The sequence below is a fragment of the Lissotriton vulgaris genome, chromosome 6 (genome assembly GCF_964263255.1).
Source record: "Lissotriton vulgaris chromosome 6, aLisVul1.2, whole genome shotgun sequence".
NCBI classification, from domain to species: Eukaryota; Metazoa; Chordata; class Amphibia; order Caudata; family Salamandridae; genus Lissotriton; species Lissotriton vulgaris.
In genome coordinates, this window is record NC_141694.1 from 474,150,531 (window position 1) to 474,170,623 (window position 20,093).

Sequence of the window (20,093 nt, forward strand, 5' to 3'; positions counted from 1 at the left end):
GTGACAGGCAACAGACGACACTGAAATGGCAGAGAGAGAGACAAAGAAGAGAGAAAGAAGGCCCGAGTGGTAAATATGGCCAATGGGGGAGGGGCGTGGGAGACGAGGAGCATGTACAAGTAAAGGACTGTGGCGCAACTGAAGGCTGGAGGGCGGCGTTGGCGAAGAGGAAGCAGGAAAGAAAGTGGAGGTCAGAGGGAGAGAACTGACGAGGGTTTATTAAAAGTATAAGGATGGAGTGCTGAGAAGGGTGACGAGTTGAGAGAGAGAAGGCTGGCATGGAATGCTATGCTTGAGGGGAAATGAGTGGAGTGAGGGATTGAGTGAGTGAGTAAATCGGAGCCGAGCGAGTGAGTGATTTAGTGAATGAGTGAGCGAGCGAATGAGTCCGTGAGTAACTGAGTGAGTGAACGTGTGCGCGTCTGAGTAGGATGAATGGAAATGCTAGAGTGACATGGGATGGATTGCAAAAGAAAGAGGGGAAAAAAGTATCCTACTATAAAGCGACATAAAGAAGTAGATCGACTGGGCAGTAAGGAGAAAACTGTGAAAAGGAGAACGAAAAGTGGATGAAGACAGGTGTGACAGAGAATAGAAGGGGCAAAGAACAGGAGAGCAAGAGGACGAAGAGCAGCTGGAGAGAGGGGCTAGTGGGACACGCCGCCCAGGGACTCTCGGAGGAGAGTTTGAACGAGGCAGGAGGTGTTCAGAAAACCGCGAAGGAGGAGAGAGGGCGAGAGAGGGCTGTGCGAGGGAAAGTGCGAGCTGAAGCGGTCGAGCTTTACCTAAGCTGTCAGTGCCTCTCAGATCCTCCTGCCCAGTTCCTCTGTCACTGCGGAGCTGCGGCGGGAAATGAGGACGGCGAGCCCTCCCAGACGCAGAAAAGAGCGTTTTATCCTGGACGTGACTGCTTTTCAGTGGCTGTGACGTGGGCATGCAGAGCCATCCCGAATCAGGGAGACACACACACCAGACGCAGCTCTGCCATCTCCCTCGCTTTCCCTCCTGCTCTCCCCCACTCTCTCTCTCCCTCACTCCCTCCTCACTCAGCATTCAAGCAGCTTTCCTCCATCATCAGCCAAGATTTTTTTCTCTCCCCGTCGCTGTCCGTCCATCAGTACCTCCGGGGGAGAGAGATAGCAGGAGAGGAGGGGGGCCACATCAGCACCGAGGCAGCTCCTTCCTGCACGCGCCCGCCCGGCTCCTCTGAACATCGCCTGGCTGCCTGTGGACTTTGTGACAAGTAAAATAAAGCACCGAAGGTGGCGAGGACCCCGGAGAGTCCAACCGGCCCCCTCTGAGACGTGGCTGCTGCGTTCTGGGAGGATTGCTAGGCGGATTAGGTGACACGAATCGGTTGTGCGTCTTGGTCTGCGTTTTTTTCATTTCGTGTGGATTTTTGGTCCTGCATTTGGGTCTCGGTTTCCTTTGAAGCCGTGCTGGGAAAAATGGGAGAGGCTGGTTCCCACACAAGGGGGGTATCGGCAACCCTGCTGCTGGGAGGCGTTCCCGAGATTTTTTCTTAGAGAAACAGCCCCTGGTTTGGAGTGGAAAGGTAAGTGAACGGATCTTGCGCGTTTTGCGGCTTGGGCTGGTAGAGGTTACGTTTGGTTGACATTTTGTCCTCATGTTTGGTTAAAAAAAATGCGTGTCATTTTGGGAGGGGGTAGAAAAGGCTGCTGTAAAACAGTAAGTAATGATAAGAAACATAACAAATCTGCGGAGCTTGCGTGGCCATCGGTGTAAGAAAGGAAAAATAAGTTCAAAAGACGATAAAGGTGCATTGGCAGAGTCGCACTTAGCAGCCAGGGATGTACCACTGGTCAGAACTGTAGTGCTTTGGCCGAGCTGTGCGCTGGGGTGAGCAAGTGAAATGCAGCGGTGGTGCAGGCAGGATTGTGCTACAATGGCGGGTCTGCGTAAAAGTACGCATACTTGTCAGTCAGGGTTGATGTGCATTAGAAGCCGCAGATCAGGACGGGTTGTGTTGTATGTTCCTCCCGGTGCTGTGGTACCATGGGTGCTGCAGGCCGGCACTCAAGTGTCCCAGAAGTACTGACGCGTGAGGACAGTTGGAACTAAAGTGCATGAGTGGAAGTGGTATGAGTCAGTGCGGGCACGACAGAAGGTGCTGTAGTCACTTTGTAGAACTCCGTGCTGTCAGTAGCATTGAGGATGAGTGGTGCCACAGGTTTGGGTCGAGGTGCACTGAGGGGGGGGGGGGGGGCGGGGGGGTACAGTGTTTCTGGTGATGACGTGAAAATGGATTCTGTAGGCCCAGACAGAGGGCACTGAGAGAACTGCTTATGGGCCTAGACCCTATGACGTGAGGTGCAGGCCAAGATCGAGGTGCGTTGGCAGAGCTGCGGGTGGCTTTCAGCCCAGCTGCAGTGATATATATATATATATATATATATATATATATATATATATATATATATATATATATATATATATATATATATATATATATATATATATATATATATATATATATGTGTGTGTGTGTGTGTGGGTGTGGGTGTGGGTGTGGTGTGTAGGTACACACACATCAATTGCAGAATGACAGACGTCCCAGTATTGCTTTTAGAGTGCGTAGGGCACCTTCGTGATATTTAAAGCTCACATCTGTCATTGAGCGAAATCTTCTGGTGGAACACCCAATTTGGAGGGATCACCCAAAAAGAACAAGGCCCTCGCTCTCCTGATGACTGGCTCCGTCATGAGGCTCCTCCTCCCAAGGGTTCACCAAAGGTGTCGCAGGATGGAGTTGGCGCATGGTGGTAGGTGCCACGGATTAGGAACCGGCTGGTTTTTGGAGGCATGCTGACAGGGCTGAATACTGTAGCCCCAGGAGGTTTGAGGTGCACTGATCGAGCTACTCCTGTCCCTCATTAGAGAGGGAATAGAGAAAGTCCCTGTATGAGACGGGGGTGGCGGGTTAACCCGAGGTGCCAGGGTGGTTCGTCGGCTGCGTGCTCTGGAGAGGGTGCGAGGGGAAGGGACGCAGAGAAGGCGTTGAACTGCTTCCTGTCCAGGGGCTGCCGCGCTACATGGGACAAGCCCCTGCCAGGGAGAAGTTAAACTGTAATGGATGTCATCCGCCGAGGCGGGGGAGTGGAGAGCCAGGCCCATAAGAGACCCGTTATGTAGCAGGGGAATATTCTGGCAGTCAGGCCCGCGCCTCTTGCGAGGGTGCTGAAGAGGTCTTGATCAGGGAAGCCAGTGGATCCTTTCGCACAGGTGGAGAGCAGCCTTTTTCGGTGGAGCGATGGCGCCTTCTATGTTTCACTAAGCTGCAGTGTTTCAGGGAAATTTCAGTCTGGGGGATTCCAAGTCGACGCCTCCGCGCTTCCCCTCGGTCTTTCCACCAAAGTTGAAAGAAATCCTGGACCAAGGTCTATGGTGAAACTTTCCGTCATCGCGGACACGGGATCTACCGCCCCGGGGGCACCCGCCTGCGGCGACCCGTTCATCCTGCAGACGCGTGGCGGGCATCTGGCGCGGAGACAGTTAAAAGACGACCGGTTTCTCTTGCTGGCCCTTCCTGCGCCAAGCTCAAATACAATCACGATTTTTGTATCTCACTAGGCGATGGAGCCGGAGCTCTCCTTCGGCTGCAGCTCCCCCCTGTCCAGCGTGTGTGCCGAGGACTCAGAGGCGCCCTGAGCCTACTTTGGGGTGAAAGCGCCTCGTTAAGACCACGTCTCCCCTCTGGTTGGAAACGTGCATGCGTTATAGAAGGAATCCGTCCCCGTGATTGGATCCATAATTTAGACACTTGCTGTCACGGTGGCTCTCGCCGCCTACACCCTGCTGGATGACACTGCGCAGAGCTGCATCGCCTGCACACTGTGAGGGGCGCGCGGAGGTCCCCACATCACTGCCTTGCCTTCTCCTGTCGCCTTTCACTTTGTTGACGGGGATTTGCGAACGTGGGAACATTGCTGTCTGTGGACGAAGCAGGCAGTGTGTGAATACTGGATGCTCGCTTGGCCCCCCTGCGCCTGCGGCTGGCAGATGTGATACGTGCATATTTCATTTCAAATAGACGGAGACCACTGCTGTGTGTTCCTGTTTTTTTTTCGGTCGCTTCCAAGGTTCCGTGGCGAATTGCACGCATTTTCTGTTGAGAAGCGGCGCCCCCCTTTCAATCGGCTGCTTTGTGGTGTGGACTGAAGGAAAGAGTTGGATGTGGTGAACGCGGAGTGCGGCGGGAACATGGGAAAGGACACGCCGCAACGCTCAGTGAGGAGTGGGTGTTGCTGAGCGGCCAGGCGGTCGGGGAGACCCGGAAACTGAAGTCTCCCCCTCAACTTTGCGCCCACCCAACACCCCCGCCCGTCACCAAAACACAGGAGGCCAGCATGTTCGACACCGTGTAGGAGACCGGCTCTGACCTGGAATCGTTCCCGATAGTTCCTTTATTATTTGCTTTTTTAGGATCACAGCATACTGAGGTAATTTCATAAGGGTTCGCTTTGTAAGCAAAGGGCCAACGTACTGCATTTAGTTGCACCCAGGGGGGCACCTGTTCTATGTGATAGGGACTATGAGCTGCAAAAAAACGTGGACTGGTTGTGTGCCTGTAAAAGCGGATGTTCTGCGCCCCCCTCCACCCCCGCCACCATCATGTCAAGTTCCCTAAAATCCTCGCCAAAGCCTGTCTCCTGACATCCAGCAGTAATTATCTACCTGGCTCCGGCACAATTAGGGCTGTTTACGCATTGCTCGCATTAGCATTGCCCTTGTGTACAGACACTAATATACCGAGGCACGCTTTTTTCCAGCCCCCAGAGGTTGTGCCAGAATGCAACGGTTCTCCCCGCTGCTGACTTGCTAATGGAGGTTTCGAGCAAACAGGACGGTGCTCGTGCGTTTCATTTGCATCGCCCTGCCAGTGTCAGGAAACCGATTATATTGGCACTTATTGATCCCCTGCACACCCAGGGATGCTGCCCTGTTACGGAAACCTGTCAGGGGAGGGGGGGGGGGGTGGGGGTCAAGTTGACGTGCAGAGTAGCGCCGCGATGTCCCATCTGCTTCCTGCAAAACAGTGCACTTGTCTGACTCTGGATTCACTTGTTATTATCAATCATTAATCGCGCCTCTTTGGAATAGACAGGCACGCACAAACGCACGCAGCAATAACACATACACAAATACCATACATGTAAAGACGCACATGTATCAAACAAACAGTCACGCACTCACCGAATTAACTGCTACCTGTTCTATTTCTCGTGCTTTGTGTAGTTTGGGAAGGTATCATAATTTGCATGTTTTTTATCGACCACCTAATTGTTTAGAAAGGAAATGGTAGACTTTTTGTCTCGAGAGTGTTGTTGCGGAGGCATTGCTACGTTTATTCTTCCACATTACGCCACAGAATCCACCCAGTTTCTCCTGTCTGAATGTATGACCACTATGCGTTTGTTTTAATATAGCCATATTGTATTAAATATGATTTTTGATTTAGGGATTTGTACTGTTGCGACGGCCGCATGATGGCGCTGTTCGCACGGCCTTAAAGTGTCCCCCAACGTAATAAATTAAAAAACAATATATACGTGCCCTTCTTTTTAAATCAGGTTCTAAGCAAGAACGAACCCTTGAAAATAGACCCACTTGATTATCGTGATGCCTTGTTTGCTCCATGCTTACAAAATCTGCCTTTTGTTTTAACTTTGTTTCCTTCCTCGCAGGCCAAATGACATAGGATGAAGGCTGTGCGTAATTTGCTGATTTATATATTTTCCACCTATCTCCTGGTTATGTTTGGATTGAACGCTGCTCAAGACTTCTGGTGTTCCACCTTAGTCAAGGGGGTCATTTACGGATCCTATTCGCTAAGCGAGATGTTTCCCAAAAACTTCACCAACTGCACGTGGACGTTGGAAAACCCAGACCCAACCAAATATAGCATCTACCTGAAATTCTCCAAAAAGGACTTCAGCTGCTCCAGCTTCTCGTTGTTGGCTTATTCTTTCGACCACTTCTCTCACGAGAAAATACAGGACCTTTTGCGAACTAACAACTCCATCATGCAGCTGTGCGAGTCCACGCACTCTTTTATATTCCTGCAGTACGATAGAAACTTCATCCAGCTGCGCCGGGTCTACCCCCTGGACTTCCCGGGCGCGCAGGCCAAGGAGGACGAGCCGCGCTCTTTCCTGGAGTTCCTGGTCCTGAACAAGGCGAGCCCGAGCCAGTTCGGCTGCCACGTCCTGTGCACCTGGCTGGAGAACTGTCTGAAGTCCGAGAACGGCAGGACAGAGCTGTGCGGGGTGATGTACACCAAGTGCACCTGCCCCCAGCACCTGGGCGAGTGGGGGCCCGACGACCAGGCGCTGGTCTCGCTCAACAACGTGGTGCTGCCTTTGAACGAGCAGACCGAGGGGTGCCTGACGCAGGAGCTGCAGACCACTCAGGTGTGCAACCTGTCCCGAGAGGCCAAGCGCCCGCCCAAAGAAGGTAAGTGTCCCTCTCCTCTGATTGTCCTGCAGCTCCTGTCTGTCTGTCCGCTGTCCGTCATGTAGGAGGTCCCCATGCCTCGTGTTCTTAGAGTTCGAGCCAGGGTGCAGGGGACAGCAGGGAGTGGTTTTTGTAGCTAGACAGGGTGGCAATAAATGTGGATCTCTGGTGACAATCTATCAGTTCATTCAACATTGAATGCTTAAATTTCACAATCCAGCGTTTAAAAGCATACATCATCTCTTCAGTGCGCTATGTATGTTTTGTAACTCATATGCTTTCGCTCATTGCTTCACCGTTTTCACACCATTTACCAATGACGTGTGGGCTAGTATTGTAACCTACCATGGCTTTCTCTTCACTCAGGGGCAGATACGCACCGACCACCACAGACGTCTAACTCTGTCCATGACATCTATCTGATTTGTGTGTTTATAGATGTGTTGTCTCTTCTATGCCACACCTGCTCACCACACCCATAGAAAGAGGACTTGCCTTTCCACACTAACATTTCCCAACCGATAGCCAAGTGACTGAGTCAGTAACTGAGCCAGACCCTCTCACAGAAGTCGGACCCTCTTGGGGAACAAGGATGGCAGTGCCACCCGGTGTAGGCCTTAGTAGGCCCGAGCTAAACCTTCTCTTTGGTGGCAAGTGTGTGCTTAATGCGCGCCCACCTGTTAGTGTGCCAGTTTGGCACATGCTTGGGCTGATAGGGCCCTGCACAGCCTGCTGCTCAGATGGCCCGGTAAAGCACCAACATATTTGAAAGGTTTACACCACACCTTCCCCCACTGCCGGCACACACATTGCGCACATCCCATGCACACATATCTCTATTTTTCTTCCACGGATTCCTTAATTTTTCATACATTTTGGAGCCTGCTACACACGGCCTCTGTGGTGCTATAACTAACCCAATGTATCTCATTTAGATGTTGAAGCGCTGCCAGCTTCCCTGCTCCCAACACCCCCAGATGCTCTTGTTAACAAGTCACAACCACAGTGATGGATGTTCGAGACAGAGAGCGCGCGCCCACACACACTGGCAGTGCGATGGGCCTAGCTGTTCCCCACAATCCAAGTGGCTGCTTTTGTCGCTTCGGGCCTCCCACCACGGGTTTTGAATGAAACGCGCCACCCCTCCCACGAATAGGCCGGTTTGCTTGGTCTTAGATCAGTAAAGGTAGTTTTCACTCAGAGGTGATCCGGTCACCCATTCCCTGCTCCAGCGCAATATTTTATAATTTATATTTACATTATTTAACCTTGCTGTACGCCGGTGGCCTAAATAAGAATGCATGAACACACTTTCACATTTTACATCACTTTGTGTGTTTTTTTCTACCCAAACAGCGTGTGAGGCGCCCCATAGCGGGGCACGTTTGCCACTTCAGACACCTTCCACTGTGTTGAGATCCTACTGACAGGCCTCACCTCTTGTTCGGCATTTCCAGATTAACAGTTCTGAAAACATTCCACCGCGTGCCCCCTGCGAGGGTTCAGCGTGGGTTAACCATCTGAGCACAGGAGTGGGGCCTTACTGCCAGCAGTCAGAACGGGAGATGTTTATGGTGCCCAAAGCGGCCTCGAGCTGCCCCTGGTATCTACCGGCGCCAGAGGCTGGTCAGGCCAGAATACAGTGGTCGTTCCCGCACTTTCATCAGCGCCCTTAATACCATCACAAATCACGCAGGCTGCATCCGAGGATTGCTGCTCTTAATACCGCCGCAGATTAGGCGGGGGTTTAGAGGAATCTCGTGGTTGCCTAGTGATAACTTCTCTCGCCATGCAAGCATCCTGCCGCCCTCACAGTGTATTGTGCTGTCAATCAGTGTGGGGAGAGGACACCCCCCTTGCAGAACACCAGTGCAGAGAGCCTACCTGAGCAGCAGCAGAGAGCAACAGAACCTGCGTGAATAAGCCCCTGTCTCTTTTAAAATATCCCCTGGAGGCCGCGGCATCTGCGAGGCTGCTATTTAACACAATTTAAAACTAATTAGTGTCCTATGGAACGAGAGCCTGGAGCACACGAAGTTCTAATCCTACTAATAAAACAATTATAGGTCCAGGGTTACTTTTAATATATAGTTTTTAACATCTGCTGACGGTGGGTGGGAACGCCCACTGCTCTCGGCACAGGGGCTCGTGCCGCTGCAATGCACACTGTAGGGACGGCCAAGCAGTGCACTCGGCGCGCCAGGTGCACGATTTACAATTTGCTGCTATGAAGTTCAAGATGGATGCGGGATTTATGGGCACGCTAATAGTCTGCCCTGTTTGTAAAATCAATCACAGGGGCGGGAGGGCTGCTGTTGTGAAGCCTGTCTAGACTTAAAAATACCGCCTCGGATGAGTATGGACACTTAGGAAGGGATGGGCCGCCCCTCATTGTGTAAGGATGCCAGACGACGAAGGAATGACGCTGACGTGGCAGTGTAAGTGGTATGTCTTCTGCTTCAGATGCCCAGGGTGTAAGAGGCCCAGTGGAACCCATGAACCACGCACATGAGCGTAACGTAACGTGACGTGGCATGGCGTAAGCCAGTATAGAAAGATACGAAATGCCATACATTGCATCGCAGCACTGTAGAGCAAATCGCAGTGTAACTTACTATGGTGACTAGCACACTAAAGCACAATGTAGTGTGACATAACACATCCTGGTAACCAACAACAGCTTTAGCAATCCATTCCGAGAGCTTGAAAGCAAACATAAAGAAACACGTCCCAGGTATAACCAACAATTAGTGTGTCTTTGAAAGGGCGTTATTATGACAGCATGGCCTGCTCCCACCCCCCTCCCCCCCACCAGCCGAAAGGAGAGCGTGTTCCAGCCATCCTCACAGGAGGTGCCTGCCGTTATGTCATTCCAGGGAGCGCCTTCGTATGCTAACATCTTTATGTCACATTTCGAAGAACAATTCATTGTAACGAATCCGATTTGGCAAATCAACGCTGCACTATTTCTTCGTTACATAGATGATATTTTGGTACTCTGGACTGGAACCAGGGACGAATTGGAAGAGAGCATACGTATACTCAATGAATGTAACCCCCGAATAAAATTCACTCATGCTATTGATAAGGAAGCAGTACACTTTCTGGATATTGAGATCAAGAGAACCCCAGCAGGACTGCAAACAGCAATGTACAGGAAACCTACCGATGTGAATAATGCCTTGTGGTTCTCTAGTGCACACCCTCATAGTTTGAAGAAACACCTTCCTATTTCACAATTGATGCGTACCAAGAGAATTACTTCCGATATCAATCTATGCAAGGAAATGATTGTCAGACAGACCGCAGAATACAAGGAACGAGGATATCCTGAGGTGATACTGAACCACGCCAACACTGTTGTTGCACAGAAAACTCGAGAAGAACTTTTAACCCCTAAGATCAAAATTCCCATGAAACGAGAAGTATTCGTAATAAAGAATTCAGCTCAAGCAGCTAGAATCAAGAATATCATCAGGAACCGATGGGAATTAATTACTAATGAACCGGATTTTGCGGAAGTATTCCACGGCTTACCACTATTTGCTCACACCAGAACAAAAAATTTACGGGAGATTCTTAAACCTAAAAAGCTGCTCCCTAGAATCAAAGAAAAGGGAATGATGAAGTGCTACAATTGTGGCCAATGCGGCAACGTTATCATGGGCAATGTATTTATGCACCCACACACTGGAGTAGCAATACCCCTAAAATACAAAGCTGACTGTACCACCGAAGGCGTGATATACGCCATAAAATGCCCCTGTGGACTTGTTTATGTAGGCAGGACAATCAGAGCAGTAAAAACACGCATGGTGGAGCACAAAAGCCGAATTAGGAATCAGAACACACATTCCCCCCTAGCTAGACACTGGGTAACAGCGAAACATACCATACCACAACTGCGGTTTACTATCTTAGAAAAGGTTCAAAGGGTAGCCGGTATTGAGTTTAACACTGTTCTAGCGAGAAGGGAAACACACTGGATAAAATTTCTTGGGACAGTCAGTCCAGGAGGTCTTAATGACCACTATGAATTGCTATGTTTCTTATAAATGAATCTCCTTTTGTATCAATATAGATAGATTGTACGGGAGTACGCTGTTCTTCTTCTCACTGTCTTATTTTTAATATATTTTCCAATACCATATTCATTTCTGCTCACTCTGCAGCTGAACTCAGTAACAATGTGACCCCGACTGGGGTTTCAAGGTAATCACAGAGCATATCGGATGTCAGCTGTCCGTCTAGTTTTGCCATCAGGCCTTTTTATTGTGCCCCCTTTTTTTGCAATTTTTTGGTATATTGTTATTGTTACTACCTATTTTTCTCTGTTCACTAAACTCCTGTAATTCCACATACCCGTACTGCTTATGTATTACACCAATATCCTCTTGTTTGTTAGTGTCACCCGGAGGTGCCCGAGTCCTTCCTTCAGCTCTATTACCCTCTCCTCACATGGACTAGCCACTCCACGTTATTCACGTGGGTTTATATTGGACTTCCGTCGCTTAGGGATAGTTGGTACATGCACTACATTTTTCTTATTCTATTTTGGCGCCGTAGTAGCTTTTAGTTAAATTTCCCCACACACACTATTTTTTGGAACACACTACTGCTCTTACGATATTGGAGCACAATAGTCTGTTTTCCCTTACAGTTTATCTCCTGTATTTATTTCCGACTTCCGCACCATGTGACTAGGTGGGCGGAGTCGCGTTACCATTTGATCCTCGGTGCAGCCAGAGTGAGACCGGTGAGTTTCTTACTTTCCCGGTCGTTCTTGCCCTTTAATCCTTTTTATTCGAGCTAGTACTAACGGAAACCTTTTGTTTCCAGGAACCAGCTTCCTCTCTTGAAGCACGTCACTACCCTGTAATCTGGGGTAAGTTTCGATTCCTTTTCCTTATGTAGTTGGAGAACATGACTTTTCAAGTAGATATCTTTTAGAACTGTGCCTGTTTGCAATTTCACAGGCTTGTTACACGGCTGGTTAGAGGTTTCTACCTTCATACCTGTTAAATACATGCTTTGGATGAAGTACCCTCCTTCGTGAAGGACGGTGGCATCGCTCAAACTCAGGTAATAAGGCTATTACAGAACCAGCACACTCGTGACAATTCATGTCCCCGTTTTTTACTTAACTGACCCTTCGATTTTCATTTTTCCAGAGAAGTTTTTACTCATCCGATACGTTGTCTCATCTACCGTGCTCCCTCTGGGGGTACTCGGACAGGTGAGACCATCCACCTTTTTTTGGGAGTTTTTTGACACCCTGGTACTTTAGGGCCCTTTTGGACCTATATGCACTTGTTTACCTAGGTTTTGCACCTTGAATTAAGCATGTAACACTCATGCATGTGATTCACCCTCACAATTTTTCCCAGCATAACCTTTATGATCTTCGGTGAGCACTAGCACAGCGCAACTCCCCAGCTAAGTTTCACTTTACGCTTGCTTGTAAACCTTCAGCTCTATCAGATAAGTTTCTAAACAATATGTATATCATTGTTGCCTCGTAGGTCCTGGAACGCCGTACCTTTGAACAGAATGATCTTGACATTGGTTGTGTTAATACAGTCATTTGATTATTCACTGTTTTGTATGGTCCCTGATATTCCCCTGATGAAGGGTTCTGCATGAACCCGAAATGCATTGGGAAACTATTTCAGAAATAGAATTCTTGTGACATGAACAAAAATTAGTTGATTTGAATGTTTTTACTTTGAACTCACAAAAATAATAAGTGATTTGAAACTTTCAACATATGTACTAATACAAAGTGTATGAAGATGTATATATATTGAGTAATAGTAGCTTTGCTATTCATGTGATGTATACACTAATGCAAATAAACCACTGGTTTAAATTTGGAGATGGATTACTCAACAGTCAGACTATCTTGGTGAGGCCATTGAGCCCTTTATAGTTGTGCCGTTGGTAGCCCGGGGCTTTCCCTGAGCTCATACTAAGCATCTCTATTAATCGAGGGGGCGGGGCACGCTCCTTCTCACCATCGAGCACACTAAACTTACATAACATTGACTAAACATATAGAAACTCACACAAACATAGGTGTGCTATTCCACCACTTCTCCACAAAGTTATGTCATTCCAAACAGGCCGCAGCCTCCTCTAGGGAGGAGGTTTCTTTAACCCGAGAAGCCAACAGCAGGAAGCTGTGATAATTTGTACGTGCATTCAGACGGGAAACACAGAAAATAACACACACAGCGCATTAATTCCAGCTTTTGTATTGTTTGTCTCTGCAACAGATGTCTTTTTTTATTACATATCTCTTGTCGATTTTAAGCAAAGCATGGGCTGAGACATCGAAAAATAAAAATATAAATCCCACACGTAAGGAGATTTATTTCACAGTAACATTGCATTTTCTATGTATGATCTGACCCACTTTTGGAAGAAAGCATATTTTCTCACTCCCTGCTGTGTTTTCTACCAACCGTTTATATCGAATTTTCCAGTGCTTTCTTTTGAAATTCTGACTGGATGTTCTGTTTTAGACCGTTTTGTGTGGAGTCGGATACCAATGTAGTCCACCTCCTTAAACTGTCCGAGAGCTGTCAATAGTTCTGTATAAGTGCGGCATAAACAGTGTCCTTTTTCTTATTTGCGTTTCCTCCTGGCTGTTCTTTGAACTCCCCCTTTCCCTGTCGGGTTGCCCAAGTTATTTTGAAGATGTCATCCATTTTATTTCCGTTGCAAAACTGGCTGAGACATTTCGATGAGTTTAGCACTATGTAGATTATTCAGATCATGTCTGATCAGGCATATAATAAATCCTTTGTTGATTGCGATCTTTCTGCGGAAGACTTGCAATGAGTTGTGTTTTTACATATATTAACATCTATACAGAGAAGGACGCTTTTATGTTTTGTCTTTATTTTGAAATTGAATAATTATTATAACTTTAGAAATTATGTCCATTGCATTGGAATAATGTGGTTGCACACACATTCAGTCCAGATGGGGGACAGAGGCTGCCATTTCTGAGTACAAGGTTAGACAGGATAAGTCATAGCTATCTTAAGTTTGAAGAACTTGATATTGGTTTGACCATGATTGAAATGGAAGCACTGCCTATATCTGGAAAGGCAAGTTAGCTGTGGGAGGCATGTCTCCTACTTAGGATGTTTTGAAGGCAGCTGGTTGGCAGTATAATTACGTTTCCCACAGAAACGTAAGAATATAGATGCTGGTGTGAAATGAAATGATATACCACATAGAAAGTGCCAGGAAGATGCAGGCCAAGCCCCCAATGGAGATATTATGGCTGGCATGTTAGAATTTATGAAAGAAATGTAACACAATCCCATTTATCTGCAGAGGATTGGCCAGGATTTTATATAAAAAATACATCCATGTTTTAAAATCTCACATTTTTATTCTATTCTAGTTGTAGCCTTTATACCACAAAAGAGAGACATGAGGGTATTTTAGATTCTACTAAAGCCTCAAGTAGGGGCCTGAATGATAAAGTGTAATGGGCAAAATTATAAATATAAAAACAACTACTAGTGGTTCATCTATCATAGAAAAACATGCTACTAGGTACACATGCACATGAATAACTTTAGATCTAGGAGAGCTAAAATTGTTTAGCCTTTAATTATGTATTCATGATTACAACAAACAGGAATAATCACTAACAGTATGTCTGTAACTTAATTATATATGAGAGCTTAGAGGCTTAATGCTACCACACTAGAAGTTCACAATGAAAAATGAATAGCTGTACATGAGGAATGGCGCTTAATATAAAATATACATGATTATATATTTTGTGTTGTATAGATTTCGGAGGATATGCTTAAGGTTGAACATCCCTTACTTCTCCCCTGTAGAGATTTATTGCTAGCTGTGGTCTAGACATCTAGCAACTTGTCTTCCAAAATAACTCTACTAGCTTCACGTCAGAGCCAAATACAGGTTCAGCGTTCTTCTAGTATCCAGTGGCTTTTGGTCTCGTCCAACCCCATGACATACACATCGTTCCACACCCCATCCTCCCTCCTCAAACTCCTCAATCATATGAACTTTAACGATTCACAGTCCACAATTAATATTCTCACAGATGGACCTCTGATACTTCTGGAAAGCAATTACAATTTTCCATTTAATCAAGCCTTCAACATTCTCGACAATATTCTATAAAACAAAATAATTTCACCCCATCACCAACATTAGAGCCAATGCCAAATGCTCTTAAACTAAACCCTACATATTTTAATTTACCATGCAGATTCAAGGGCTTCAAAGAATTACACATTTTTTAATGAACTTTCAGATTTGAACAAGTTCATATGAGAACAAAGGTGGCATTATTGAGATATAATTGAACTACTTAAGAGAATTTCATGCCTTGAGATGCCTGCAATTGACGAATAGATTAAAGAGGTTCACTCTGTATTTGGTTAGTGCAACCATAATGGGCTGGTTTTTAACCAAGCACCCAAATCAACTTCATTGGCCAGCACCATATGTCCATATCATTATCTTAGACTCTTAAGGCAGTCAGCACAGCAACAGTTCAGCTTGTAATGAAAAACAGCAAATTCATTGTTATCACCTGAGTAATAGCAGCGTGACGGAATTTAGCACATCCTTTGACAAGGTATGTCAGCAGAAGTTCCTATTCAGAAGATCTAATATATTTTGTCATTGTAGTCTATGAAATCTACCTGTCTGCACCTGCCCGAATTATGTTTCAAGCTAAACAACCCTCTTAGCTCACATCAGTGTTAAATGAAAGCAAGAAAGACGAAAATAAATATAGGCAATGCTCACATAACAAACGTCGTTGGAATAAAGAACACTCCCTACAATTAAATCAAACTATTTTAGGCACCAATTTATAAAAGTTGAGACTATCACAAAAATATATTTGCTATGAGGAAACGGTATTTGTCCTCATTTAAACTGCCATGTCAAACTCTCAAGTGCTAATATGTAAATAATAAACTTGCAGAAAAATTTGAAACAAAAGGCTAATTTGCAAGTCTGAACTGTAAATCAAACCACAGCTGCCACGCCCAAACCAATGCAGATGGAGCGGGTATTTAAATAAATTGACCCCAGTAAGCTATCCACTACTTTGAAATGTTTGTGCTTCTCATATTTTGTAATCTACTGTATAGCAGCAAGTGTTTAAATCAAGTGCTATTGCATTGCTCACTTTATTCTGAAAGTTGTAATGCATCCAAAAATATAAAGTACATTTTCATCTCCTGTAAAAATGGCTCAAACAATTCATATGCTAAAAAAGTATGCCCAAAAGACTCTCATAAGCAAAGACTAGGGTCCAAGTTTCTTTTCAACTGCTTAAGCACAAAAAAATAAAAGCAAACCAATTGCAAAAATATATTTAATCTCATATCATCAGCCAATCATGCTCTTTCCAAATCAGATTCGGACTGTAATTCTCCAATCTTGCTTGTCTTCAAAATTTTGGAGTGCCCACGGGCTGTATTCTTACACCCCCCATGAACACCCTGCACTTGGAACCATTAGGAATATTCATTTTATGGAGATGGTATATCTATTTACCAATACACATGGGATACACAGTTAGCCCGTGGAGTTCATTTTTCCAATAATATTTTAAGTCAGAAGAGGCTCGCGACACACCATGGAAATTGGATACGTTCCTACTTGTTAAGCTAATTCAACAAAAGCGGAGTGCCTCCTTCTCTAATTCATACCCTCACCACAATATACAAAGATGCCCAAAGCAAATAGGACCTTTTGGGATCTTTCATATCTGGTTTACTTCAGCAAGATCTTTGATGATAATCATTGACTCTCAACATAGATTTCACAGGCTGCATAAGTTCAACGGAACTGGTTTAGGAAAACCAGTTATGACTCTTCCGTAAACAACAGCATGGTAGTTTGAGCACTGTTTTTCTCACACTAGGCCAGGATCAATACAGTTTTAGAAGTTCTACCTAATATAAGATTGGCACACTAACATCAGTCTTATATGTTTCAGTCAACTTAGTAACTGGTGACAAAAGTATTCGATCAATACTGCCCATCTTCATCACTTAAAACCATTCTTCTTAATTAAAAATAAACTATCTTTGCCAATAATGTATTAATTTAAAATATAATTCTAGTCGCTCGGAATACAAGAGGCAAGGGGCAAATTGACATTCCTGTTGGATGTAACTAAAGTTAGGAAAACTAGATAGTTGAACCAAGTTTTTATATGTCAACCAATAGTATTCAGGAACTCCTTTGATTATAATTTAGCTAAATTCATTATACATGACAAGATGGAGAACAGGGACAACTTGTTTAAAGGACTTTTCTTATCACAGACTAAAATGGTATTTTGCAGCTTGCTAATTAAACCTATCATACTCTACATCTGTGTGCCATTCATCTCTTCAAATTGCATTTCCTCTAGTTGTTTGTGCATTTGCTGATGTTTTATAACACACCCCATGTGATAAATACAATATATTAACACTAAAATATCTCAACATGTTTCATTTCCACATGTGAAAGATGAGCCCCAGGCCTATCATTCGTTTAGTTTGTTAAGAGAGTTTTGCAAGCAACATCGCATAATTATGAGTCCTGCTCAGGACCAGAACATGAAGACATGGACCAAAGGCTCAGTTTATATCAATAGTGCTAATGCTGTTTTAGTTCTTTTTATGACATTAACGCTAGCTTTGATGGCATTCAAGATCTGAAAGTTACACATACATTCTGCACCATTTGAACTTTTTGTATAAATGGCTGCCAACTTAGAGTTGTTCAGCAGATATGCATCATACAAGCTACATTTCCATAAGTGCTAATAAGAAAACAAAAATCTATTAATCCACATCTAAGTAATCACCATTTCCCAATCATCAAAAGATCCTTTTTTGTCATGTGATTGTCCCCAACTGTAAGTCCTAGATTTAAATTGCTTGCTCGAGCACGTAATAACATTTAGTATGTAATAATTCAGTTAATATTTAGTTATTAAGTATGTACAGCTTGAGATTGGTTTGGGATACAAGATGAAATGAGGTCTTCCTTTCCAAAGTTCTTGCAATCCAATGTTAGTGTCCCTTAGTATTGCTACTTAGAAATTACTTTCAGCACCTCGTACAAATACAATATGAATATATTTTGTGATCTAATTTCCCAATTAAATCTATACACTTAGTGTGTCTTGAATTTTTTTATACAGGTGTCCAAATTTACTGTTGCAATTGTGCTTCTGATTTTTTTGTCTCCTGTTTTAACACCAACGTAAGCTGGATAGTCTTTTAAATTCACATGTGATACATAAACGTCACTGTTCAAGTGGAAGAGCTGACAAAAGTGTCTAACCATTAAGGTCCCATTTTTAACTAATGACCCCTTCACACTGATTTGTGTGAAACCTCAGCGTTACATGTGCAAGATCATAGAGAGACAACAGAGACAATAATCAATTGTAATGCGTTAATACCGTAAGCAGGTGTCAGCACCACACAATGAGGAAGGTAATATACATCTTCAAAAATATTTTATGGTTAGGAAAATTGATCCCTTTATGCAAGCTTAGCTTACTAAAACAGCTAAAGCATGTAAACAAGAAAACAGACTACTAAAAACACTTTCCAATCATTCTCAAACTAGTTCAGCAGTTGGAACTTTGACCTCTCCTATCTTAAAAAAATTCACATGCTCTCTCTAGTGTGCTGTCAACAAATAAAGCTTTTCTCAGGTTGTTGATTGCTCTTTGTTCCTATTCTGATTTAATTTTAAGCAAATTCATTGTTTATGCCCACAATTAACATCTCACTATATTTGGTCGGGTTGGTTGGTCAATGTTCTTGTTATTATGATCTTACAAATTGTTATTGTGTTACGCTCAAATGCAAGTATCACATTTGTATGTTGACTTTCTTCAAGCTGGGATACGGGTAACAAGATTTAAAAATATGCCCCAGCATCTATTTGATACAATTTTTTACAACTTTATACACATCCTCCTTTGAATGCATCATGCTGTCTAGCACTGAGTACTAGTTCATTGTTACAGACAAGCTACTGTCTACACTGGGTTAATTAGGTTGTAAAGGTTTTACTTCTTTTTACAACCCCATTATATATTGGATATTGAATCCTCAGAAAATGCCACATAATTGGCGCACAGAATGATTTTAATGTCATTTACGAAATAGTTCAAATAATTGTTCTATGCTTTGATAAATATTTTCCACCCAGAAAGGAGTGCCTCCGTTTCTTCACTTTGCCCCTTGTCTGTAACATCCATTCTCAGCGGACATTGCTCTGTTCTCGCATGATGTGAAAGCCATGAGGGACGAACAGATTCCATGAATAGTCAGGTCAAAGACTAAGCAAGACTTGACTAGGTTTATGAGGATATGGTGTCTACGCCACCTGTTTGCTAGGCAAATTACAAAACATTTAATGGTTTTTCCAGCCAACAAAGACAACATTAACATCCATAATGAGGAAAATCATTAAGATGCGTAAAAGGGAACTTTAGTGGCTAATATTCGAGTAGAACACAAATAGAGAAAATATAAGCGCAGAAGATTATCCCAGATGTTGTTTCTGATTTGACTTGTCTAGCTCCCGTGACGGCCTCTGCAGCTTTTAATTTTGAAAAAAGTATTGGCTCAGACTGATGTCCGTTGGAACTTATTATAAGTGTCCTAATTGTCGTCAGCTGTTTTTAGTCCCCTTAGTCCTTATCCAATTGCACATATGCTTTTAATGCCAATGTTGAATTTTTGTATTCCTGCAGCCCTTTTTGCCAATGGATCTTCAGTTATGATTTCCTATTCCAATCTCTTTCAAGCCTTCACACATTTTGTGCCCATTCTGAAGCAGCCCCTATCGATAAGCTCTTTATCCACTTGCAGACAAACTGAAAGTCAATCACTTTGTCTGCTATCCAGCAACATTTGAACATTTGAACTTTTACATTGCCATCTGATGCTTTATCCATATACAAATCGTCAGATCATTCAAAATATGGCAGCCTCGGAAATGTTAAATCAAGATTAGTAGGGCAATCATTCTCATATGCAGCCTCCTTGATGTGGGATGCCCTTCCTTTTAATCTATGCCTCTCTGGAAATCACCTGCTTTTCGCGAAGACACGTAAAAACATGTCTGTTCACATGTTAACTCACACTGCCTCACACTACACTTCTGAACTGGCAGCCGTAGCACCAGGATGCCTTGTTGGCAATTGTTTATGCTACAGAAAGCATGCATACAACATAACTCATGAAAAGCTAGAGTCTCTGTAGAACAGGACTACTGGCCAGAGTATCTTAACGGGCTCACCCTTAAATTGATTTAAATTTTTCTTGAATTCCTTTAATATTTCATTACAGTTCCATCATTGACTCTTATATCTGGACCATTTATGGATTGTAGGCTACATGGAATGCTTTGATATGCCTTTTCAAATGTTCCCTTTCTCAGTTAATTCATACATTTTTCTTTACTCTTTTACTGCTTTTCATTCATGTGAGCATATTTTTGTCAGGTATGTGTTAAATGCCTGATGTATAGTGTATATGTCATTCTGACAGTACTTTAAAAAAAATGTATATCAGTGCCACATTTCA

At 44.3% G+C, this 20,093-nt stretch overlaps 1 protein-coding gene across 3 annotated transcripts in view; it reads left to right on the forward strand.

Moving 5' to 3' along the window:
- The first annotated feature begins 1,208 nt into the window (after positions 1-1,208).
- The window catches only part of ADGRB3 (adhesion G protein-coupled receptor B3), a 1,725,994-nt gene continuing 1,707,109 nt past the window's right edge, over positions 1,209-20,093 (forward strand). For 2 of the 3 annotated variants that reach the window (XM_086926462.1, XM_086926464.1), the window contains exons 1-2: positions 1,209-1,555; positions 5,706-6,474. In XM_086926462.1, coding sequence (XP_086782588.1) covers positions 5,721-6,474 — 754 coding nt within the window. In that variant the 5' untranslated portion in view covers positions 1,209-1,555; positions 5,706-5,720. Of the gene's footprint in view, positions 1,556-3,959; positions 4,461-5,705; positions 6,475-20,093 lie in introns of those variants that run through there. The other variant, XM_086926463.1, reaches the window with a different exon arrangement.